A 27,001-nucleotide genomic window follows, 5' to 3' on the forward strand; every position below is an offset into this window, starting at 1 on the left:
TCCAGGTGACAAATAAATTGCGTCATTGCGTCATTGGTTATACGAGGAAATTGGCGAAATCTTTCGCGGGTGATGGCGGAATGTACAATTTCCGTTTCATAACATAATATCAGCCCTTCCGAACCGCATGACAGATGCGTTGGATCACAAACGACCAATAGATCGCGGGACACCCGTGTTATTTGGAAAATTACTTGCACGGCTTGGTCCAAGATCCAGTTCGTATTGTAACGATAACGGCATATTGTTGCGACGTAGAATACGGAAGCCTTCCGGCAAATGTGCAGCAACTTGTTATCACAATGCAATATACCTGCATTTGACTTTTACTCCAGTTTTGATTAGCAAAACAATTATATCGTTAGTCGCATGCTTTGCAATTTATACCGCAAGTCATGATGCGATTGAAGATAATTGCGACATTTATAACAGCATTCTAAATATCTGCTACAAAGTTGTGAGATAGTAAACTTTAAAGAGATTTTACAAATCGTAAAATCAAATATACGTAATATAAGTAAGATCTAATATCATCAAGCTCTCAGATGTTTTCAAAAAATATATATATATATCAGTTCAAATATTTTAAATATACTTTTTCTTAAAAAGTTGCGACATTCAATCGTCTATCTATATATAAACGTATATAATCTTTTCAGCTCTTGACGTATGGCACGGCATAATTTATAAAAGAGTAGCATCATTGTAAATGCACCTTTTGACTAAATGGATAAGGAATAAGTACGAGATATGTGTCTAACTAGTTGCACGCCAATTAACTTTGAAAACATTTTGTTTCAATTGAAATCTGAAATCTTTTTAATTATTTCTAATTATGCAGTAAAGAAAAACGCGCGATATTAAATTTTACATTTATCATGTACATAGTAAAAATGTATGCAAGTAACGTTACTTTTATTTATTGCGAAATAATTTCATCTTATTTGAATCACTCTTCTTTCAGCATCTCGGACAAGGTAGATCAAAAAATTCTAATTTCTTCTTCCATTAAATTCTTCTATTAAAGGAATATCCGGTCTCGCCTTAGGAAATAAAAACATAGGACTTTCCGCGTGACCACCCACGATAGCAACGTAAGGCTCTCTCGGTTCTTGACCAATGGTCTCTGTGTAGAAACGTTCCGCTCGCATCTGGTCGATCTGACAGACGCCGAAGAGTCTTTGAAGCTGATAAATCTCGCGTTTCTTTAAGACACCCGCCGCGATTAGCAATAAATCCAAATGGTTCGTAACTGGCTATCGGAGCATCAGGACGTCTGCCTGCGCAGATGTCCTTGCAGATCGTGGCGTTTTTATAATGAATAATATAAGAATATGAACAAAACCTTTTTATGGAAAATTAAATTACCTTAATTGTATCAGCTATATGAGTTTATAATAGTATACGTTACAAACTCATAGCTGATACAATTACTCAAAGAAAGCTAAATAAAATTGACGAATAAAATTCAACAAATATGAGCACATACGTATATAACGATAGATTTTTTTTACATCGCGGCATCGCTCTATTTCATATCAGCATATCAGTACAAAATATAATAAAACTGACAGATTTTTAGATAATATTTACCTGATAATATTTAAGTAATTAAAAAATAATATTTATATCATAAAAAGCAGATCTTGAGTCATTATTCTGCTACAACATAACGTCCTCGTGCATCATAAGACATTTTCCGTAGTATCTTTATTAATTTCGCATTAGTTATTGAAAAACTTATAAAATAAACTTTTCGATTCAGTTTAAGTTCAGAAAGGTAAGTATGTTATAATAAATAAAAAACAAGAAACAAAAAAAAAGAAAATAATTACGCAAAGAATGCTTTCCAATGGCACCGGTTCGTCTCATGCTCGCTGAGTTACATTAAAACACAGAACAGCAGGCAAATTCGTGTTTACGCGATGGATGACGGAAACGAACTGAAAGTATCGCGTCATGCTTTGTTTAAAGAACAAATCCAAGGTTGGTGGAGCAAGCACCATCGAATAACAAAAATTATAAACAAGAGATGACGTTGTCATAAATGGGATTTAAATTATCTGTATCTTTTTTGGAGATTTATGGTGTCAGAATATTTCTTTATAAGGAACATTTCCACGATTTCTCTTTTTTGTATTCTTTTCCTTATGAAGTATCTCAACTTCGGACCATTTAAATTCATGGCCATGAGAGACGCGGTGCTTACTGACGACAGAGTTCTGACGATCTTCTTTTTTTTTTTATATCGTTAAAATGTTCCGTGACCCGCGTCTTTAAGTAGCGTTTCGTTTGACTAATGTAGGATGCACCAACAATCATTACAGTAAATTCTATAAACCAACTCAGTGGACTGATTTTTATTGAGACGGTTCTTGCCCCTTTTAAGAATGATCGTCAGTACTCTGTCGTCAAGATCTGTCTTGATTATCATTGGCGGAACAAACACTTACTTCTCGTTATTGATATTTTGTTCACTCGATGATTTTCTTACATAAATCGAGTCTCATTATCATTCTGCATGCAAAACTAAAAAGATTAAAAAAATATAAAATGAACAGTTTATATATATCAGACTCTATCCTGATATATTCTAATATAAAATAAAATATCTTATAAAGTATTTCGCTTCTCGATGACATCAGTTTAATACTTTTAAACATAAAATGATAAAAAGAATCATTTGACGGAAAGCAATATATAGTCAAGAGAAAGTTGCATATTGCATATGCATTTTAATATCTATATGCAAATAATTAGATTATCATTCAATTCTTCTTGCCATTTCATTATTCTTTATATTAAATGTCTATCATTGTATTTTAAAATATGTATAAAGTATTATATATAAATCTTGAACTAATATCTTAATTTACAAAAAGTACACATTATAGAACTTTATAAGATGTTTTCCAAAATTCTTTGCTTTGTCAGTGAAAAATTAACACAGGTTATATTTTTGACCAAACTGACATTTATTCTTACGTTAACTCGACGTTTCGACACTGGTTTTGTGTCCTTATCAAGAGATTTCTATCTCATACTGTTCGCAAATTGCATTAGCCACCCACAAAGTTCTTGCAGTTCTACTAACATTGTCAAATCTTAAAAAGTCGCACTCCAGAGCGAGCCGCAGTCATGATATGAACGGAACCGACTGGTGACACGTCGTTCCGGATCGAAAGACAGCGACTGACTGCTTTATAAGATGCATTTTGGATTTATAGCACCTACTTGACTTATTAATATTTTCTTAACTTATAATTTCATGAAAAATAATGTTGAATTTCCCTCGCAAAAAAGCATTCAAACCTCAGCAGACACCATTGCCTTGAATACCACGGAATCTATGTGACTTTATTACAAAAAAATTCATTGAAAATAAAAGATTCAAGTAATAAAGAAAACTAATAAATCTTTTTTAGAATAAGTAATTTTAATCTATTAAGATTTATGAAAACCCTTTCCTAGACAAAATCTAAAAAAATCTTACGAGGTATGAGACCCTATATAGTGCCTGCTGATGATCGATAATCGCTCAATTTAATTAAATTAAAGGAAAATTTAGGCCTTTAAGCTCTCAGGCACATAAATTGGTACTATCAAAGACGTGAAATAAAAGTGAAACAAAAACATTGTAATGTAGAACATTAAAAGTGATTAAAAAAAAAATAAATAAAAGTTTTTTAATAAGATTAAATTTACCGAATAAGTAAACATTCGATATTTTCTGTTCTTCTCGCATTATATTACGAGATATGTGAATTAAACGTGTAAATCGGATATTAAAACCATGAAATATTACGCAGTTTCGACCGTAAGTATAGTTTCCAATATTTTACAGTGTGGTGTATAATTGCGTAGTCGAACATTTTCAAGAATAATCAAGAGATCAAATAGGAAGTCTAAGCAAATGCTCAATTACAATTCGTCGATTTGCTTGTTGCTTAACTTCTTCCGTGCGTTTCGAAATTTCAACGATAACATTTAAAATAAAACAATAAATAGTGCGACAAAAAATTTTTCGTTTAAAATTCTTAAAAAATTGTAAAAAGAAATTATCGTCATTTCAAATCGATAAAGATTCAAGAATGACGAGACACATATAATAATGAAAGCTCGAGAAATAATATGTTAACAAAGTAAAAATTTTATTTTGATGTTTAAAACTGTAAGTGTGCATCAGTTGGCATTAAAAAGGCGAAGTTTGAAATTTCTTTTCATGATTTTCAATATTCATTCGAGAAGAATGAAAAAAGAGCTTTTTATTTATATAATTTTCAGCGACACTTATATACAATTGGAGCGATTTGAGTTAACTCAAGTCAATAATTTCAATACGATAAATAAATATTTATCATACGTATAGAAGTAATGGGCAAAATATCAATAGTAGTCCAAATAATACAAAAATACATCAAATTAATGTATCTTTATAATAACAATACAATTTTCCAATATAAGCATAAAAGTAAATCACTGTAATTTCAATTATATTTTTAAATATCATTTTGCGAAAGTGATTTAAAGTATCAATCTTTTTGATGCCAACTATGCGTACACTTACGGACGGAAAAGTTATGCAATTTTTTTTCTTAATGAACTGTGGAACATGTCAAAGTCACAAAGACAATCTCAAGGATTTGACGCGTACCGAAATTCATCAAAAACAAAAATATTGCAACCATCTAATCTATATAACCGTATAAGTAGATGGTGCATTTTTTCGCGTTAAAATTCCATACAAGCTAGCAAATTATGAAAAACATTGCGCACATTACTAGCTCGCATGTAGCGCAAAAGAATGTATCATGTACGTAAACCTACTTAAATTAATCGAATGTCATTAATATCTTTTATAGCTGTACGATAAATAAAAAACCATTTTTGCACTCACAATTCTGGCTGTACAACATCGCTGTAAGTCACTGACTGTTAATAGTGATCCTTCTATTATTCGTTCCAAATTGAAAAATTTACACTCAGATCTTCTCAAGTTGATATTTTAAAAAAATTGAGATTTACAATTTTTGCACCACGTCGAGATTCAAATCCTGTCGGGATGTCAAATCCAAAAAACGCTGTCTAGAAAATTCCATAGTTTTCGAGAGATTCATCTCCTTTGATGTATAGATTTAAAAAATTAGTTTTTTAAGATAGGTTGTACACAAGAAATTTCTTCAATTGCCGTGACAAAAAAAAACAAACATGTTTATTATTTGAGAAATATATAACATATAATCACCGAATATAAATAATATATAAATATATATATGATTTAATATAAATATGTAAACATAAATAAATATTGACGATTATACGAATGAGTTAAATAATCAATGTAAAGAACGGACGGGCGGGATTACGTTTATACCAAGTAACGCGCAGTAACTTGAGTTTGATCAAATCTAACTCCAGATAAAAAGACAACGCGTTATCGCGAAGAAAATACCGAAATAAATAACATGTACATGCGCAATTTTGTGTACGCGAGGTAAAACACTGACATTCTTTTGGATTTTGATTCAATTATTCGATATATCTCTTAGATTCGTTCAAATAAACGTTCAAAACATAGTAAAGATAGTAATTCGCGTCATAGCAAAATCGTCCGCATGAAGCTACGAGTGAGAAATTAGCAGCAACGTTGAGCTAGTTCGCATACAGTGCGTTTTTCGTTAGAGAAAAGCAGCTGGAATGTGTGCCGTGTATGTGAACGACGATCCAGACATAGTGGACATCATCATCGGTCAATGCAGAGTCTCCTTTCGTCTTATCATTCGCACATTCGAATTACAGTCTAATAGTAGTTCTCGTCAATGAACGCGTTCTCCTTACTTCGCGCGAAAGGCGTATTTCCAGTCCTGCAACAGAATGGAAACAAGTTTTTAAGTTTAACTATCTCAAAAATAGGAAAACCTCGTGTCTTCAATTACTTTTAGATAATACAGTGCTAAAGATTAAATAATATATAGAAATATAATAATTTAAGAAAATTTTGAATGTATGTAGTAAATAAGTCGATAAAGGAATAATAAATTGTTATGACCATTGACCTCAAATATAATATACTTAATTAAATCAATGGATAAAAGTATTTTAATAGTTCTGAGCGACATATTAAGTAAATAAATGGAAATTTTCTACTCCTCCAGTTCCTATCATTCTGCTTTTTATAATATGCTGTTCTTCTGCAATACTTTTATAATTTGTAGATTAATATTAGCCTTAATTCTATTTTGATTGAAAAAACACAAGATATTTATAATTATAATATTTTATAAAATATTAATAATATTGCTGAAAGAAGTGCACAGTATTAAATTAACTAGTGTACTATTTATATTTTGTCGTCATAGCAAGCACACAAAAATCGAGGAAACAATTATGATACACAAGTACCTATTACATATTGCTCCGGCATGCAATTCTACACAATAACAAATGTACATTTTACTCCTTCTGCAACTTTCTTGATTGTGTAGTTATTGATATTAGCATCCCCACTCTGTTCTATATTTATTACACACTGATAAAATTATTGCTATTATATTTATTTTTATCACTATTATCGCTACTGTGAATTTCACATCAAGATCAATCATTAATTGTTGGAAAACGAGAATTGAAGAAGCAAATAAACATAAAGATGATACATTATAAAAATTAAATAAAGATATATGACATTTATTCTCAATATAAAATAATCTGATTATTTAGAAGAATAAATTAATGTTATACAATAATAAATGTTTACGCATTATAAAAAATATATCTCTTTATGTAAAAGATGTATCACCTTTATCGACTTGCTGCTTCAACATTATCAACGGAAGACGTTTGTTCATTTAAATTATTTAAAAGAAATAGAATGACACATCTAAAAAGAAACAAAGTGACGGAAACAATCAAGGATAATCACAACTAAGTTATATTCTGTGCACTAATAATGTAGAAACGAAAAACTTTACATATTTCTACGAAAAAAATACGCACCTTATCATGTATCCATTCGTCGTCAGGAGTGATATATTTCCGCTACGTCATCGGCAGCCTCATCTTGTATTTTGGATTCCGCTCAATATATACTCAAGAATCAAAAGCGAAACAAAAACGACAACGCAAGTTGATCCAAAGAACGAACGGTATAGTTAAGCACAAGTTTTGCGAGCAGAGAAAATTAAATGCACAATATTCCATTCATTACCAACATATTACATTATACGTCCTATAAATTACAGCTTTTTTCACATGCCTTCCTAACGTTTCAGATCAAATGTATAAAATCCTTCTATTCTAAAATTAACAAATTAGGACCTGGCTTCTTTATTTTGGAACCTGTCCTTATAATCCCCAATCATATTCTAATAAAACACTAGAATACATGGAAACTGTATCTTTAATTAAACAAGTGAAATATTGCGCCTTTCGCCGTTCTGCCTTTCGTTCATTTTCTCACTTTATACGAGAAGATACAAAGAATATTCTATCACAAGAACTGGCAAACATGTACTCAAAGAATAGCTTAAAATAAAAATTTACAGTTTATAATGGGATAGCTGTCCAAGATAAACGGGAACCTAGAATAAGTGGAGTTTACAGTACTTGCTTTCAGTTGCAAAACTTTTTTGCCTATATACATATATATATATATATATATTTCTTAGAGGCAATTTAATCTTAATTAAATCTTAATTTAAAACAAAATTATTAAAAGCGTTATTAAAAATTAAAAAATTATTATTTTTTATATATTCTTACATATTATTTTTTCATAGCGTAACTATAATAAAAAGTCATAACAACTTCGAAATGTTGTACAATAGAGAAAAAATCAAGAACAAACTGGAGTCTGCGTTTGAAAATAATTTATTTATTATGTATTAAAGTCTCAAGGCACTACCTTCATCATTTTTAATCTATTAATTCAATCGAGATTAAAATAACCATTATTAATTTATATAACAAATTATTCTATCTAAAAAAGAATGTGTATGTATTAAGAGTGCTGATGTCGCTTCGTAGAATTAAAAACTCATATCTATTTTTCAATCAAAATCACACATACTCTTGGTATCTCGCAACGCAGAAATCAACAAGAGAAACATCATTTCTTCTTTTACATGCACCGTTGAGATCTTATAAGAGATATCGCCCACGCGCGCGTCATTTTTTGCCACCGTTAAATACATTTCAAGTATAATTCAAATATATTTCGAATATATTTATATTTTATGGATTGCAACTTGACGTTCTTCCTCTAACGAAGTTTTCAAGTACGTTCAATACATCTCTATGTCTGAATTATATTTGAAATCTATTTTTCTCTATACAATTGTGTAAATATATCTATCGCTGTAAATAAAATATATCTTCAAGACATCTTAGCTTATATCTTCAAGATATTATATATGTTCAACAATCGAAATTGCTGCAATTTACCGTATAAAGCGTATAAATTGTGATCAAAATACCGCTAAAAGCCACGTGGAATTTTAAAAATCAATTTGGTTATAACGCAAAGTATCCGAGAAAATATGTTCTATGCTATCATAAATATTTATCGATATATGGGATATACATATCACGGCATTGCAAATTTGGAGAAATTCTTTATAAAGAAAAGTTAAATAAAAATTAGAATACATGAATATTTTTCGATGTATTCCAATTTTGATTTAAATTTAATTTAATTTAAAACATTGGAATATATTTTCCTATAAAGTTCAATGAATTTTATTCCGATTTTTAATTCAATTTATATCTTAATGAATACATATATTATACATATATATAAATGTAATGATGAATTGAATAAAAATCGGAATATTTTTCATAATTATTATTAAATTCTTAACAACATTTTTTTACATAAATAACCTTTGCCTATTTACTCGAGGCCTTTTAATCATTAATATATCTCGTTTTTTTCGCATTGCTTTGCGAATCTATACTGCACTATATAGTTAAGCAAAGTTACTAATTGTATGATAATACTACTTTTAAATAACGTGTGCGTAATTGTATCAAATTTTGCGGCGAGAAAGAAAAAAAAATAAATATATATTTAAAATAGATATATATTTGAAAAAAAAAATTTTTTAGGTCAAACTCTATAATGCGTGACAAGTAAAAAATATAATCACATTTTTTATTGTTGCCTATCAAAGTTTTTTTATATTTCTGAGATTTAATCAATTCCTAATTGCATTTCTTTCTTTATTTTACTTAAAAGCAACGTGTCGAATACGCGTTTGATTGTTGCAATCTCTTTATATAAATTATAAATGTAAGACAATGACTGGACCTGCTATAAAATCTAAGTTAAAAAAAATTATTAAACTTCATTGGTTATGCCACATTATTGACATGCTTACAACGTAAACATTTTAAAATGTTACATAATATTTTTATCAATATAAATAGTTTCAGATTTTTAATGAATAATCATAGTGAATATATATCTAATAGAATGTAAAATGCTATTCCCCAATAGAGTGTAAAAATGCTATTCCAAAATTGAAAGACATTGGATGTCGTATTCCAAAGTAATTTAGAGTAATGAACACAAAAAATTCGATATGATCTATTATGCCTAGAATATCTCTTAACATTATACAAAAAATATTAGTACATTTTAATAATATCAGTTTATAATTCTTAATATTCTTTGTAGTTTAAAATATTCAAAATACTGAAGTTTTCAAATAACATTAAATTTCGTATGTTTTCGACATACTGTATTTATAATAGATATTATTACGCCCGCGCCGAGACGCTCGATAGATGCGAGCCGGAGAAGAAGTCGCGAGTCTTCCCCTTGAGTTGGTTGAATAACAACGCCATGGAGATTGGAAGTGGAGACTTTAAACCGAACGAACGTGTCAAAGTGACCAATCTGTACTTCACTGAATAAAACAGTCCTTTTCCGCTAGCTTGTCTCCTTTTACTTCCACGAGTTCGGAAGTGCGCGAACGCGAGTGAGTCCCGGGCGTAACAATATGATAGATTTATGATAGATGAGCTGGTCCAGTTATTTCTTACATTTACGGTATGTGTGAGTAAGCATTTATCTGGAAAGTTAGTCTCATGTAAATGCAATTTATACAAGGTGTTCCAATTGAAACGGCGATTACACCCTGTATGTGACTATATATAATACTAAAACACGTAAAAAAAGTTTTCGATTTGCATATGACATCAACGAATAAAGAGAAATGCCACATTAAACATCACCATCATTCACCTTTTTTGTCCTCTAAAAAAGTTACTAAACATTTCTGTTCATCTCAGGAAACGACGGGACAAGTAGCCTTACAAAGTGTGCAATAAAATGTGTGTCGAATACAGCTGTCAACACAAACTATTTGGGATGAATAAAATTTCTATACTGGATGATTCATTTGGAAAATTTCATTTATACTAGGCGTCACGTCTTATCACATGATAGTTAGATGCGCTCTATTCGAAGCATATTCAGAACAAACGCATTGTGCCTAGATATGCATCATGTTTTTATGTCATCCTATAAATTGACATACTTTCACTCATATATTTGATTTCATTTTTATATATTCTCTCAAGGCTCCTGAGCTCTTTCCCGACATCTCGTGAGATATGACGTCAGAAGCGAGAAATGTTGAGAATTGACACGTTGAGAATTCTTGCATGGCATTTCCAAATAAAAAGGTATTTGCATAAAATAACACTTCAACACATTTCGAAAATACTCCGAGATTAAGTTAAGTCTACCTCTTTCCCTTGACAGTTAATAAACAGCCATAAAATGAATGTAATACGAAACCTAGTCATGCGCCTGCGTATAAGTCTGAATCGTATCACATTCCTTTTACGGATATGTTGAAAGGGATGTAACTCGGAGTATTTTTAAAAATGTGCTGAAGTGATCTGTAGTGTTATTTTAAGCAAATATCTTTTTATTTGGAAATACCATGCAAGAATTTTCAACGTGTCATTTCTCGCTTCTAACGTCACATTCCAACATGGCCGCGACGAGTACCCAGGAGCCTTAATCTGTATAAAAAATAACTCTATAAGCCATCTCATATAATTTAATAATTATCCTAAAATAATTGTGAGTTTATTGAAGTCAAAATAAATCCTGTTAATACTTTATCTTAATATTTTTAATTTTAATATTCTATTTCAAAAAAATCTGATCAATTAATTTTAATATTTTAATAGTTTCTATTTTATGACATCAAAAGATATTCAGAAATCAATCGATTGATATGAATCCTTTATAGATATATTAAATATGAAAGATAAAATAAAAGAGTATATTTTAAAGTTCTCGCTCGCCCTAGAAGTACATCTACCTATATAGTGACGTTTAAAAAATCATCGACGGATGATGAATGAGAGCACGATAAAATAAAGCTGTTCTCTTTAGCTGCAGTACGATAAATTTTACATTTAAGATAAGTGTTACAAGAAAGCATTAGAGAGTGAAAGAGAGTAGATAAAAACTGTTAGAAAAAAATACAGAATACGTAGCTGAAGAGAACGGTGACGATGTGATAAGGCGGAATAGAAGCTAACGAGAAACAGAAAACGGAATCCGCCCGGCCTATGTAGTAGACGACGAATTAATGCCAAAAGCTTGAAAGATCTTGCTTTTAAACCCGGGTTTGTTAGGACTAGCGTCATGTTGGTGCTGGCCACTGCTCGCCGCTGACTGTCCTTCGTGTAGCGCCCTTTGCACCAGTGGCAACGAACTGTTCGCCTGCGTTCGATTGCGTTCGTATGCGTGCGTGTGCGGTCGCCGATGAGATTCGGTCAGATCAGGTTGTGCCGGACGTGACGGACGACGGGACGAAACGAAAAAAAGAACAAAAAGAAAGAAGAAAAGGATAGTAGACGGCTATAAGTGTTTGTGTCAACTACTGCATGACATGCGGAAGTGCATACGGCTAATTTATACGTCGAAATGACAAACGGCAGAGAGAAAGAGACTCACCTCTTCGTGACTTTGTTCATGTTCGCTATTAGCCAGACTGGACCGCGAGCCACGTCTGGTGGAGCTCTTTTCGTCGCCCAGCAGCTGTGCCACTCGTGCCTTGTTCACCAATTCTAACGCCTGCAAAAAAAAATAAAAGCAAATGGTTATACTATGAATCCATATTATGAATCCATTAATTCGATCAAATTTTAATTTCTGTAGATATTACTTTTTACTGCATACATATACATACAGTATATTATTAATTTTAATTTGCAGTTTGATTATATAGTTTTAATACTTGATAATCTAACCATTTAAAATTATTTAACATGTTGACTGTCAACGCTTCAAGCAATAAACTTATTCTTAGACTAATAAAGAAGTTTTCCACATAACATGGAGAAAGAAATTTTGTCACGACCACATGTGCGTATTAATTATATATCGCTATTACATATGGCAGTATGTAACATTATGTTAACGTAAATTAAAATTAGAATAAAAAATTAATAAGAAAAAAAAAATATTTTAAACGCAGATGAAAAAATTAACTTCGTGTAAGTTTGCAATGTGCAAAGATCATGCAAGATTCCAGAATCGTGCTAAGCTTTTACTCACTAAACTCGCTTGTTGTGCGTGCTGCGTGTGCGTGAAATGCAAAAAACCTCGTTAGTTGTATTATTTGCAATTATACACGCGTATTATTTTAACAAAAGAATTAATACAAACGTTATATCTACCTCTCTTCGAGATCTCATGGCGCAATCTTCGAGCGTCTCCGCGGCCTCGTATTTACCTTGTCTTCGATAAAGGGCGCCGAGATTTTTTAAGGTAGTAGTGACAGTAGGGGAATCCACTTTCGCGGCCTTGTGCCAACCGCCATACTCGCCATATGGTGTGTTCTCCTTATTCCTGTGCTTATTCTCCTCCCTCTCTTCAGCCACCTAAAACAGAAATCATAAGATCGGTCAGAAAACAATTAAATTTTCAAGAATTTCATCAAAAATTCAAAAAAGTTAAATTAATACAAATTTAGTTTCCTCAACAATAATGTTCTAATGTAGAGCAAATTTTAATATAAAGTACTAAAGAAATTTTGTGACAGTGAGTCACTGCCGTATCTTATATAACTTTCACATTAATGTATGTATGTATATAAAAATACGAAAGTTGAAATAATAATGTAATAGTAACCATCAGTCATCACTTTTCTGTTGTGTAACGGAATTAGTTGTGTAATGCTCACACAGAGAGAAGTTTCATTGTTAATCTATAAGATTTGCAGTTAACTTAAGTTTTTTTCATGGATCAATCTTTTAGAAGATATGTGGTAAAGTAGGTTATAAGTTACATTGCATTGTTCTAAAAAGAAAAAAATTTTGAAAAATTGCAGTAAATAAATCATAAGTCGTGAATCATGTTCTTTTTTTTAATATAATTCTGGAATCTTTTGACTATTACTAAGTGTCTTCTGAAAAGATTTCCAAAAATTAAATACTTGTTCGCAGCTATGAAAACATTGCAATTGCATTGTACTAATGATTCAATATTCCCGTACCTGCCAAATCGGCTTGTTGTCACCATCGATGGCACCAAATTCTCTCTCATGCGCTCTAGTAAGCACCTGTTTGTATAGCACCTCGGCATCCTTGTATTTTCCTTGCTTCAAGTAACAAGATGCCAGATTGTTTTTCGTTTTAGCGACGTTTGGATCGTCCGGGCCTAGTTTAGCCTCATAGATCTCGAGTGCACGTTGATAGTAACGCTCCACCTCCTCGTATTTACCCTGATTCTGGCACAACAGTGCCAGATTATTCAGTTGCTTCGCCACATCCGGATGATCGCGACCTAGTACCTTCTCGCGAATCTCCAGTGCTCGTTTGCATAGGGGTTCAGCCTCCTTATACTTCCCTCGTTTTCCGTATAGCACCGCAAGGTTGTTCAACGTCGCCGCTACCGCGGGGTGATTTTCACCCAACGTTTTCTCTCGAATCGCTAGAGCGTCGTTCAGAAGGTTTGCGGCTTCTTTATATTTGTTCTGGTCTCGGTATACAAGAGCAAGTATGTTGAGCATTGTTGCCACGTCCGGATGATCATGACCAGAAGTTTTCTCCAGATCTTCCAAAGCTTGTTTACACAGGGGAACGGCCACTTCGTAGCGACCTTGACTCGCATACTGGATCACCAAGTTGTGCAGGGTACGCAGACGTGCCGGTATCTCATAGCCGGCATTCACTTGCTGAGCGAATTGCGACGGTGGAGTTGGAGATATAGCTGAAAAACACAATAAAAATCTCTATTAAAGAAATAGCCACGTAATACTTATGAAGTTCTAAAGTATTTTACACTTAATCCGTTTAAATTAGTTCAAAAGTCATAATTATAAAAAATTTTAATTAAACCACAATTGTTTTTATTATAATATTCGTTGAATAATATTCTATTCATTATTAAATAATATTATTTGCTCCTATCTTTTATATATTGTTAATTTTTTAACAAATAATCATCTTTATAAAATTTTCAGTATTAGAAATTTTGCTATTGCAATAATTCAAAGATAGAAAGGTAGAAATACATTTGCTATTGCGATCGTCCGCATCATCATCAGGAAAGAGATCCACCACAGGATCGTCTTTCGGTCGATCCTTAGCATTTTCATCTTCTGTTGATGGATCCGGATCGTATTGTCGCATACTGGCCATGAAGTCTAAATGTCTCTTCTCTTCCTCCAATTGAGCAACCTGCGAAATACACAATTGGAAATGTGATAAATTTGCTGAGTATAGAATAACAAGCAATTTGTTGTAATAAAGAAAATTATTAATAAAAGAGGGCCTCTTCGCAATTGCTAACATTTTCACAATTACTGCTGAAAATTTGATTTGTGAACAAAGATCTGTCGAAAATTTTAAGTCTACTTAAACTAGAATGAGTGATCTATTGTTCTGGCTGTCGCCGAGAAGTGACGTGCTTTTTATACGATTGACCAATATGTCTGCTTTACGGCAAATTCGACCAAACATGATTACAGCACAATGCATCCAATGCAGGGCGAAAAACTCCACCGCTCGCTAACTTCGCAGAACGTTAGCATGAGCGAAAGCCATACGTTTCGCTCGACCGAATGACCAAAGTCACAGTTGTTGCAGCGTTTGAATTCGGAATACTTTGGTCACACTCTAAATCAATAGTGCATGAAGCTGACGAGAACGGAACGAGAACAGTCTGATTTGAAGATATCGAATCGTCCGGTCACTTCACTCCCTTTAGCTTCGCAATCACAATCACGGAAATTATTTTGCCTCATTGAACCACTTTCTCGCGCAAGAGTTCTCGAGGAAGAGACAAAGGCTGCCCCGATTTCGATTGTTAATCAATCGCCCAAAAATCCAATCGGGGGAGGGGAGAAGGGTTTGCACGATACACCAATTGGTGCAAGACATAAATATGCTAAAATACGCAAAATTGTATAGATAATAACGATAAGAAGAAAATTAATAAATTCGGTTTTAACTGCTTGTGAGAAACAAAAGGAGGAAAAAAAACAAAATAAAAATAAAATAAAACAAAATATTCAGTAAACTTTAACACTATCTACTAATTTATTTATGAGAAACAAAATTGAAGTACAATCGACATGTACTTATAAAAAATTCTTGAAATCTCAATTTAAATTATTTTTGTACCTATATGTACCACATAAAATCATTACATTACGATTAAACAGGTGGAATTAAGTACTTACGGCTTGCTCACTCGCTTGCAACTTTTGTTGTGTGTTGGCCAGTTCGTCTCTGAGCCAGGCGTTCTCCTGGCACAACCTCTTCACCTGCGTTCTCAGTTTCTGCTTTTCCGCCTCTACCATCTGCAGATGACTCGCCAGCGCCTGCATCACCTGCGCCTCGCCTAGGCCCAGGTCGATCATCTCAATGATTTTAGATAGTAGACTAGCCTTGTCCCGAGCGGCTGGCGCGTCCTGAGACTGCAGGCCCTGTAGCAGACCCCCATGTTCGACTCGGAGAGCTTCAAGACCCTGAGCAACCGTTCGTGCCCCAGCCACGATCTCCTCCTGCGTCATCGCCGTCATTCTGCCTATGTTCTCAATTTTTTTACTGTAAACAAAAACAAAGGAGAACAAATTATATTTGCAGTACAAAACAATTTCTTCCTACTTTTCCTTCAAAGTGTATAAACGTGTTCTGTTGAAAAATATAAATAAATTCTTATATTTATAAAGTAAATAGCAGTTAATTTCTAAAGTAAACGCCGATAAAATATTTCACCTCACGCGTATCTGTGGATACTTTATAATAAAACATCAAAAACTCATATACCATTGTTATATATTTTTGTAACATGGCCGACGAGCGCCAAGGCGCTTCCGGCGCAGAGAAGGAAGTCGAAGGCCGAAGGTGCGGGGTCTCAGAGATCCCGAAGGCAAAGAGAACCGTTATGACTTGAGCACGCGATCGACACTCGATCGGGGAGTCGCGAGCGAAACGAAAGACGAGGACGAAGAGAGAGGACTTACCCCATGTCTTCGGAGCCGCGTTGAAGCTGTCTACGTGCTGGTCTAACGCGCGGTATACCATCGGCTCAATATTTCGACGCCGGCGCATCGTGGTACCGCGGCGCTTTCGCGATTCCGACAGAATCGGATACGTATTGTACAGAGCGATTTACGAAAATATATCTCAATATATATTATCCTCCCTTATTAACTATCGTTAAAAAAGCTTTTATTTTTCTGCATTTTATTTTAGGATTTATTTAATTGTAAAGTAAAAAAATCAACAAAGAATATTATATATTATAGAATAAAATTGAAAAATTGAGGAAAATAAGTTTTACAATCAGATAGATGTATCAATTGTATTATAACATACTTTGTTTACTTACAACTTACAATATCAATGCAATAACATTTCGACTTTTACTCTTTTTCAACTTACAAATAGAATAACTTTTGTCGAAGCTTCTAACTAATCAGCAGTATAGTATTGTGCCAATATATCATTATAAAACTTGGAAAAAAACATTTAAATATTTATAAAAACAATACCGGAAAGAGAGAGAAAAGAATTAAATCTGTAAAACAATATTAAATGTTAAATAAAGAGTTAAATGTATACAATTAAATGCATTCAATAGCATTGCAGTTATTAAAAATCTCTCGTCACTTATTCAAAACTGATCACTTTAAATCTCCTCGAAAATTGATTCCGCGAGACTCATATCTCGCCCTGTAGTATCAAGATTTCAAATATTTCAATATGTAATGATTATAATATTAAATGCTCAACCTAAAAATTCACTACCTCAATTGTTAAGATTTGATGTTAGAATTTTCTATTCAAGATCTCTTTTTAATTAAAAAAATTGTATTCTTATGTTACATATAGCATCTTTTTGTGAATCGGCCTGTAGAGGCGTAACGCGACTAAAAATTCGAGGGAACGATCGCGTCGCCGCCACGTAATCGATACCGGCCGAGAGAGACCGCTTTTCTCTAGAGATCAATTGTGAAATATTCCACTACAATCGATATTACACATGTACGATGTACTGTACATCATTCAGACAATGATTTCGAATTTGGTACCGATCTATCACTGTATAAGACTACATAACTAACTAGTATTATTTTCCAATTATGCAATACCTCTAATAGCTTCAATCAACTTTCTGTCCTGATTTATTGGCCTACCCTGTTTCGAGAACTGTCTCAATGCTTAATGCATCCATTATAGAATAATAGTTGAGAAGCATCTTGATCGAACACCTAGACTGACCGGCAAAAATGCCTGGACATTTCGATACCTATATATGTATTATGTCCAGGCATTCCTGCCGGTAGAGTGTACATCTATTCGAATGGGTACATGATAGCCGTATCTTAGGTGTCCTAGACGTTCGATCGAGGTTGAATTTTCAGGCACTCGTAAACCTTGACCTCCTTCAACAACCTGAGGTCAGTACTGCAGACAGACCTGACGACCTCACGACAAGAACATTTGTCCGATCTCGGGACTTCCGTTATTCAACCAGTTATACGACCAGCGACGACCTTAACCGCTCGAAGACGGAGATCAATCTACGTGATCCGCCTTGTATGAATTTGTATCTCTGGATTATTTGGCCAACCGATGTATATAAGCCATTATGCAAATTGAAATATATATGAAAGGAGTTATCGTGATTCGAAACCTTAGAACGACTCTGAAAAACATTCTATGATAAATTTTGCAGGATAAAATAATAGGGAATCGAAAGTCGGAAGCCACGAAGAGCGAATACAATTATTTATCTGTACACACGATCATTTTTTTTTTTAATCTGCTATACATTATGTGTTCTGTGAGCTGCTTTCCGCTATCTACATGCTCATAATATATTCATAGAACGTTTACCCTCTTTTATTACTATAAATAAAAAATAAATAAGGAAAAATCACACACATGGTTTAAGTCAAGGTACGACTATTTCTAATTTTAACAATTAATTGGCTAAGTAATAAGTAACTGTCTAATAAGGACTGATAAAAAAATGCAAAAATGGATATTTCTAATTTCTTTTTTATTTAAAAAATTATATCTTTTATCGCAAATCTGCGATAAAATTTCAACCGGGGAAAATTAAACTATTAAAAAAATAAGCAATCTACAAATAAAAATTTACAAATGTATAGAAATATGCAGATATCTCATTATAGAATAAAGATAAAAAGATTACTATAGGAAAAAAGAAATAACGTGATAGGATAGAGAACTAAGTTTATAGAGAATGTATAGAAAAACATAGAAAGAAAGAAGTGTGTGTTGAAAATGTGTATGAATATAAAAAAGGTTGAAAGATGTTAGATAAAATTCTAAGGCAAGTCCAATTTTAAGCATCAGATTAGATTCAGTATATACAGAAATATGTATAAAAATAACTGTATACAACTCTTTCTAATATATTTTAGTCCAGACAATTAACAAAACTCTCTCGAGATTAATCTAATGTGTAATTGATGCCTATTACACTAATAAAGTACTCATTAAACTTTTTTTGTTTTATTAATGCAGTACCATAAAGAAAAAAATTTCTTTTTCCACAACTATTTTTATTAACCTAATATATTCTTAGGCTAATCTGTAACAATAATCTATCTTACTACTCTTCAAATAAATTTATCGTTCTGGATCATCGAAATGGCGATCTTTATTTCATACGAGGGAAGAAGTGAGATATCAAAGCTACGGCAACATTGCGTATTCATGTTAACACGCAATAGACGGTGAGAAATTCGATAATGGAATAGTAACACTCATTACGAGTAAAATAAGTTCTCTTTTTTTATTTTCCAGAAGTATTATCAAATAAACATAATCACTAATAAAAATGATAAAAGAAAGCTTTACTGATCAAAAATTAAAGTTAGATCTATTTCTTTTTTGTATAACATTTCAATCCGTTATCTTTTGTCTTTTCTCTTCTTCTTTTGCACAAATTTCAATTTTTCAAATAATTTGAAACACTTTTGTATATTTAGTAATAAATTGTAATCATTAATATTAGTAAGTATTAATATAAATCTTCAACAAGAGATAAATTAAATGAACTACAGTTAACACGAGTCGATTTTTTCATCAATACCAATTAGTCAATTTAATATACGATAGTCTAGATGTCTAGAAGATCACGATAGAATAAGTATAACTATATATAATAGAATCATTAATATTGTTAAAAACACAATTTGAACAATCGATATTTCTCGAAGAAATATAATTTAATAAATCCGACACAAGATTTTAATCAAAACCTTCACAAAAACTTCACTTACCTATATATTTGTAACAGAATTAACTCGTCACAAAACAACATTGATTAACTATCATTAACATAACTTTCTAATCTTTAAAAAAAAGCTAAAGACTCAGATAAACCATAATCAGCATCAATTAACATATTTCTGAAGGACCAAATTATTTTATCAAAAATACAACTACATACAATAAATTAAAACTCGAGATATAGCGCCAAAGCAAAATAAATCATCAGTAAAAAAATATATATAATATTGATCGACGCGTTAATCTTTATAAAGGTTTAAAGATTAGATAAACGGTATATAATAGGTGCGTGGTGTGTGCGTACGCGCTGATATTAACAAGAATCTTTTTAGAACATCAAAACATCAGTTTTCAAAGATGTTCCCGGAAATTTCATATCACCACCGTGCTCCATACATATCGCAGATGAGCACGATAACGTCGCGGCGCCATGAGAACCGCCGATCGATGCTCGGCACCGAGGACAGTTGTGTGGAAGCAATTTCTAAGTTTGCTGCTACGTAGCAATCGGATATGAATGAACCTTATCATTGAACTTAACAAAGTTGAGCCTAATCTTGAAGAGCATCGACAGCTTTCGTTGCTCTCGTTGAACCTGATGCCCGCTATTTCCCGCTGAAGCTATTCTCCAGAGTCATGCGATCACTATAGCCATTTTGCCAATCCCATATTAGCGTTATCAATAAGTTTGTTTGTTTCCGCTAGACCTCGAAAGAACGTAGAAAATAGGGATAAAGCGTAAGTAATGCCGTTAAAACGAACAAACGTATAAATTACGACATGGTTTAATGAATCGTTTACACCGGGTGCGGGCAAGATCCAATAAAGAAATTATTGTGGGCTTGTAAGAGTAATGTTCTCTCTCTTCAAGATACACTTCGTCATTTCACAGCACAATCGCAAAACTGCGAATATGAGCCACTTCGTCACTCTCACGGAGAAATTATGGGAAAATTGTTCACGAAAGTTGGTGTAAAAAGAAGAGAGAGAAAGGCAGAATTATGGATTTTTTATAGGTCTACTCACATTCTATAAGCATTGAGCGTTTTTGACATATCCGTCCTACCCATCGGTAACGGTGGACTCTGCCGGTTCTACCACTTTACACCATATATGTATCTATATACACAGTGATTCTTCCTTCCTCCGTTGGACGTATTTCCACGATACAAAAAAGTCATCTAGTTATCGTCGGTACAAAAATATAGATTGTATACAAATACGCGCGAATATGTACATAAGTATGCGTGTGTATATGGGGGAGGGGGAAGGTATATGTACACCGTGTGTACAGTTTCGATCGCTACGGTGACCGTACCGCGCGGGATCGCGTTTAGCCTCTCACTGAAGACCTCCACCCCCGTGGCGAGAGCCCATCCCTACCCCGAGAAGGGTGCAGAGCGTCAGCGGGGATGGAAAATGTATAACGCTTGCGCCATAACGTTCTTCCGTATAGGGTATACCCGCCGGCTTGCATAAAGGGGAGTGCACAAATCGCATCCCCTGTAAGGCTGCAGCTGCAGGGATGCTAGAGGTGCAGTGCAGGCGTTACATTCGTGTACTTACAAGATATTATATCTCAAAGTCGAATAAAATATTTTTCGTCACACATAATAGTACAACATCCTTATTCTTGAATCTATTATTATAATAATATATTATCATTAACATCCGATTATATAATTATATTAAAATAGAGATAATAATTAACTATTTTCCTGACAGATTTATGTCACATTACTTATTAATAATAATATTAACTATTAATATGATAAATCTTACAAACAGTTAATAATAAAAATTTAAATATAAATGTGACTTGTGATAATGACAATTTTTAACACTTGTGAAATTTCTTTGCAAAATTCTTCGCGCACGAATGCAAAGCGGGCGAGTTTAGGTACCATATATTAAGCTATCTAAGCTAAATTATCAGAACACAAAAAATTTTATATGGAATTAATTTGCTAATTATTTGCTATTTTTTGCTTTTAAAAGTTATATTTTTGCTCCAGCTATTAAAAAGTTACGAAGGACTGGATAGCTTAAGCTCTTTTTTACTGTTTTTTGCGTGGCAGCTTAATCTTAAGCTATCCTGCCCTTCGTAACTTTTTAATAGCCGGAGCAAAAAAATTACTTTTAAAAGCAAAAAATAGCAAAAAAGTAACAAATAATTTTGATATTATTAATTTTTTGCTTTGACTTATGTACATGCTGTTTTTTACAATGGCGTGACAGCTTAATCTTAAGCTATATCCAGCCTTTTGTAACTTTTTAATAGCTGGAGCAAAAAAATTACTTTTAAAAGCAAAAAATAGCAAATAATTAGCAAATTAATTTGATATAAAATTTTTTTGTATTCTGATAATTTGGCTTAGATAGCTTAATATACCTGGCGAGTTTCAGGATCTGCGGGCGGCAAGAAAGTTCCACGCAGTCTGTTTCTGCAATCCCAGAGACTGCTACAGAGTACAGCTGTGACTGGCATTCGATGACTCACAACAGCATGACGACAGACTACTGATTGTGAGCCAGTAATACACTATTACCGAGTAAAGCAGTATAACCGCGTGTACATAGTGTTGTTGCAGAAATATTATTATTTTTCTCTCCTTCACGGATTTCATACCAGATTTTTATGCAGTTTAAAAGCCACCCGGTGTAGAAAAACATATAACTTGCATGATAATAATTTATAAATTTTAAACCGTCCGATTTTTTTCTTCGATAATTGTGCTATTTTGAATCGAAAAAAGGCTCGATCGCACCAGCGTGAATTATCGCAACAATAAAAAATATATTATTTTCTTAATGCTCCACTTAATTGTATGACTTTCCGTTTAACTTTAATATATTGTTAAATCAGAATTGTTATACTTTTATGACGGTTGACACAGACATGCGTAATAATAATGTAATAAGTAATTAAATAAAAAATAAAATACAAAAGTAATTAAATATAGCAATAAAAAATACAGAAATAATATTAAGTACATTAATACAGAATAAATAGATTAGGTGTTAGGATGTTTTCGATCATCAAAACTCTAGTAGGTACGTCGCACGCGCGCGCGCTCACACACACACACACACACACACACACACACACACACACACACACACACACACACACACACACACACACACACACACACACACACACACACACACACACACACACACACACACACACACACACAATGAATAATACATATTAAGAAAATAATTTTTCAATTGATATACAAAAACATTGGTGACTAAACGTTAGATTCCTGATGTCTTGGAAAATAGAGAAATCCAATTTCGAGCCTCGGCTCTGAAATAATACTTTTCGCAATAAATTCTTTTACAATAGAGCTTTATAAGATGTTTGTTATCATCAGTAATATTAAATTATTTATTGTTTAATTATTAACGATAACGTATATACAAATTTAATAATATAAGATTGTATTTGACCTTTAGTAGGTTACGTTATAAAACTGAATAATACCTATAAGCAGATGATTTGAAAGCAAATATCTACAACTCACTCATCTCATAAACATTACACTGTACGATTTGTCCGATAACCGAAAGTATCAAATTATTCTGTACACGTATATGGTATACCTATCATTATTTAATATATACTCATCATTATATTTATAATTTCTATATATTACTACATTGTCTATATACGGGTATCTTCAATTGCAAATTATATATAATAATATATAATTATATAATTCATATAAGTAAAATAAAGAATTTTATATAATGTTCTTTAATTCCTTAATAATTATGTAATTCATAATTTAGAATAATGTGAACTATTCGAATGAAATTACTTTAAGTACAGCATGCTCTAAATATCGAGTAATGTATGAAATAAATATATGCTACTAGTTGAAAATTGAAGTATATAGTAAATAACGCCAGACCAACTATAATGATGAGGAGAAAGAAAAAGTCTTATTATCCGAGTTTCACTCAGAACCGACGAGAAAGGATTTTAGAATTATGATGGAATAATTTCACCATGATCGTGCAAAGCTTTCCTAAATATCTTTCAATTTCATTTTTCAATTTATAAAATTAATATTCAGAAACTTTTAATATATTGCCTTACTAATAATTTGTAAATCTAATATCGAATAATTTTAATCGGTTTTCATAGAATGTTATTAATAATTGTAATAGTGAATAAAAAAAATTGGTATATAGAAATAATATGTATATAAGAACAGGAATAGATCATCGCTATTATCACTATTACATCAAACTAACATTATAAAGGAAAGCCGCAAATATATATGTTAATTGAATGCGTAAACATTATATTTCTTTATACATTATACACATATGTTTTATTTTATATCTACTTTTCCTATTCACAAGAATTAGACGTACCCACATACGGTCGTTTATCCTCATTATTTATTTACTCTTATACATATGTCTCATTAATCTTTCAAAGAGACAAATGTGTGTTCAGCGATTAATTATCAATTTCTTAATTTAGTATATTCCGTCACGGATGCCATTTAACTTATACAGATTGCTTAAAGTGTGCTTGGAAACAATGTTGTTCGTCAGCGTCATGGTCGCTAAACCCTCTGTTATGCTTCCACGACTACTGCTGTCGGCGGAAATGGATTAAGCCGATTAACTTGCCGGTTATACCTGCGGACTGCCAAGATAGACGGGGTACTCTTTCATATTCGAATATAATGCCAGTCGGAATTAATTAGAGAAACCGTTGAAAAAATATTCATCAAAAGGCACAATTTTCTGGAATTGAAATCCTCGAACTATAGTATGCAAAAATAAAACCTCGTCAGTAGCAAAACACACAGGCTCATCTTCCTATATATCTTGACATATTTTGAAAAAATTCTCTTCTTGGACAATTGGTGCGCAATTCCTTCTCTCTCAAATCTAGACACGTAGAAATGCACTCTTATTAATAATCAGCGTGTAAAGCTCATTTTTTTCCTATTAACACACAAATTGCGCCTGATGATATCCGTTGATTTATCTATCAACTGGACAGGTACAATCCTACGTTATATAATAATAACATGACCCTTTTAACGCTATTTCAATCCGCGTCTAGTATACCGGCTGACCATACTCACTCTCGCGAATGGTCCGTAAAAGGTTGCCACCGCTCGCTTCAATGTAGCATCCCACCGGATCGGGGATGCTGCCGGGGTGCCCCGAAGAGATATCCCTGGGGACGTCCCGCGAAAGAGTGTCCTTTTTGAGAGGTCCCACGAAAGTTTCTCCGCCGAAGGAGAGACTGCCAGCCAGTCTGTCTTTCTCTCTATCTCCGTTTCTCTCGCGAGTCGCGAGTCAACTCGACACACGCCGGAGCGGAGGTGCGCGTGAGAACACGTTACCTTCGGGACAAATCCTCCACGGCGGAATCGATATCGCGAGCGTCGCGATTTCGAGCGACGCGAGACGCACACGTTGGTTCTCACACGACGAAAATCCTGCGACGGTCGACGAGCATCGGGACCGCGTTCCCCGAGACCGTTCTCGCGGCGGCGGCGGCGGCGGTGACAGACAAAGATGGCGAGGCTCGGGCACGGAGCACGGTGCGCAACATCACATGTCCATTGTCCAACGAAAACCGAATTTGGAGCGAGGAACGGCACGTTCCGTCGGCCGCCGAGACGCGTGCGGGAGCGCGCGGCGCGAGAAAACGGACGCGGAAGGTCGCCGGACGCCGTTAAGTACGGAACGCGATGAGACGCGGGTGCGGAATTTATCGCGCTATAGACAAACCACACGGCTGATCGTAAAATCGCGACTGTAGCGACTCGAGGCGAGCTGCGCTCGCGGCTCGCGGCTCGCGGACGCACGGGCCGATTCTCATGAAGCGATTACTCGCAATTATTTGTCTCCTCACTTGTTTTTTAGCCTGTAGCGTCTAGCATTCGTTCTCTTCGCGTTTACAATTATGATTATGGTATTGCTGGGCCTATGCCCTATGCTTTTATTAGCCAAACTTCTTGCACGGTTCATCTTTCTTTTCATTTTCTTTTCACGTTGTTGGAGAGAAAGAAGAGAAAAGATGAACCGCGCAAGAAAGCTCAACTAAAAAGAACACAGGCCTATTGTCCCTATTTAAAATGAGACAGATGTTACATACACTTGGACGTTGGAGATAAAAGAAAATATGATGGAAAGATACAAAAAATCATTTGCAAAATACTTACAAGTCAATTTACAAAGGCCGCGTTCCGATATTCGTTGCCAGTAGTGAAAATCTATATAGTTTACATACTACGCGCATTATAAATTTTCAGTATTAGCAGTGAATAGAATGCAGCCAATTAAAATACGAAAAGTTATAGTTACAAAAGACAATAAATTATAGGTATACATACATTATTTGATCATGCGCTATTTTCAATTATTTTGTTCTTATAACATTCCAATTGAAGCAACTGAAATTGTTTACCTCGGATATTATTATTAGCAATTATGAGATCAATTATGAGCATGTATAAAAATGGGGGATAAGGAAAAGTTAATTTGTGTCGCATAAGAATTTATCGGATTTTCTTAACGATGACGAAAGTATATGTAAGACTATAAAGAAGTATGATGAAAAAAGATAATACGTTTTTTAAAAATTCAATTCAAAAATTTTGTTTAAAGCTATTTTAAAGGTTGCGCGTTGCTTCATCATATTTTTTGCGAGCAAATGCTTATAATTAACAGTTCTTTTCTCATTAGTCCACCTCAGTCCACCTCGATGAGATAAGCGTTTGTAAACAATAGTTATATGATGTCACAATGAGTCATTAATAATGAGCGCTCCTCTGAGCGCTAGTAGAACCGAAATGATCGATATAAGTATACAGATACTTGTCGAATTAATCTTTTCCGGATGTTTAAAACCACCGTTACGAATCAATTAACATACTATTTCTTTATTTATATATTTTAAATACTGTTTATTATCTTTAACGCTTAACTTTACTTTAACTTTATTAATTACTAAAGACTAATTATACTAAAGACTAATTAATTAGTCTTTAGACTTCATTAATGCAGTAGAGCACAAGCGATCGATATAATTTATTATAAAATTGTATAAAAATACATGATATTTCACGTATATAAGGGGGACGAGTATTAATAAGATTTTTAATCTTGAAATCGCATCCAACATCTAGTATTATATATATACAGATAA

The 27,001-nt window shown here is 33.2% G+C and overlaps 1 protein-coding gene across 7 annotated transcripts; it reads right to left on the reverse strand.

Annotated features, from left to right (window-relative positions):
• Positions 1 to 2,128: 2,128 nt before the first annotated feature.
• Positions 2,129 to 25,603, reverse strand: Klc (kinesin light chain). 7 transcript variants are annotated; one of them, XM_077405590.1, is made up of 9 exons: positions 24,927 to 25,603; positions 15,714 to 16,080; positions 14,544 to 14,709; positions 13,524 to 14,239; positions 12,706 to 12,909; positions 12,584 to 12,604; positions 11,981 to 12,100; positions 6,997 to 11,746; positions 2,129 to 5,864 (listed from the first exon to the last, which is right to left on the reverse strand). In XM_077405590.1, the coding sequence occupies exons 2-8, from the start codon at positions 16,053 to 16,055 to the stop codon at positions 11,591 to 11,593; spliced, it is 1,725 nt and encodes a 574-aa protein (XP_077261716.1). In that variant the 5' UTR covers positions 16,056 to 16,080; positions 24,927 to 25,603; the 3' UTR covers positions 2,129 to 5,864; positions 6,997 to 11,590. The 7 variants fall into 7 exon arrangements, with proteins under 7 accessions (XP_077261716.1, XP_077261713.1, XP_077261715.1 ...); XM_077405587.1 differs by lacking the exon at positions 24,927 to 25,603 and adding an exon at positions 20,833 to 21,151; XM_077405589.1 differs by lacking the exon at positions 24,927 to 25,603 and adding an exon at positions 16,500 to 16,645.
• Positions 25,604 to 27,001: the final 1,398 nt, after the last annotated feature.

Source organism: Temnothorax americanus, unplaced genomic scaffold, assembly GCF_048541705.1.
Source record: "Temnothorax americanus isolate GAGA-0224 unplaced genomic scaffold, ASM4854170v1 Scaffold2, whole genome shotgun sequence".
Taxonomy (NCBI): domain Eukaryota; kingdom Metazoa; phylum Arthropoda; class Insecta; order Hymenoptera; family Formicidae; genus Temnothorax; species Temnothorax americanus.

Bases quoted from the DNA above. Each gene is read 5' to 3' on its own strand.
- Klc (XM_077405587.1), bottom strand. From the start codon at position 20,876: ATGGGTAGGACGGATATGTCAAAAACGCTCAATGCTTATAGAAT. The intron at 14,240-14,543 runs GTATTTCTACCT...TGTGTTTTTCAG, and splicing joins GGACGATCGCAATAGCAAAT to CTATATCTCCAACTCCACCG. The intron at 12,605-12,705 runs GTAGATATAACG...ACGCACACGCAG, and splicing joins CCATGAGATCTCGAAGAGAG to CACGCACAACAAGCGAGTTT.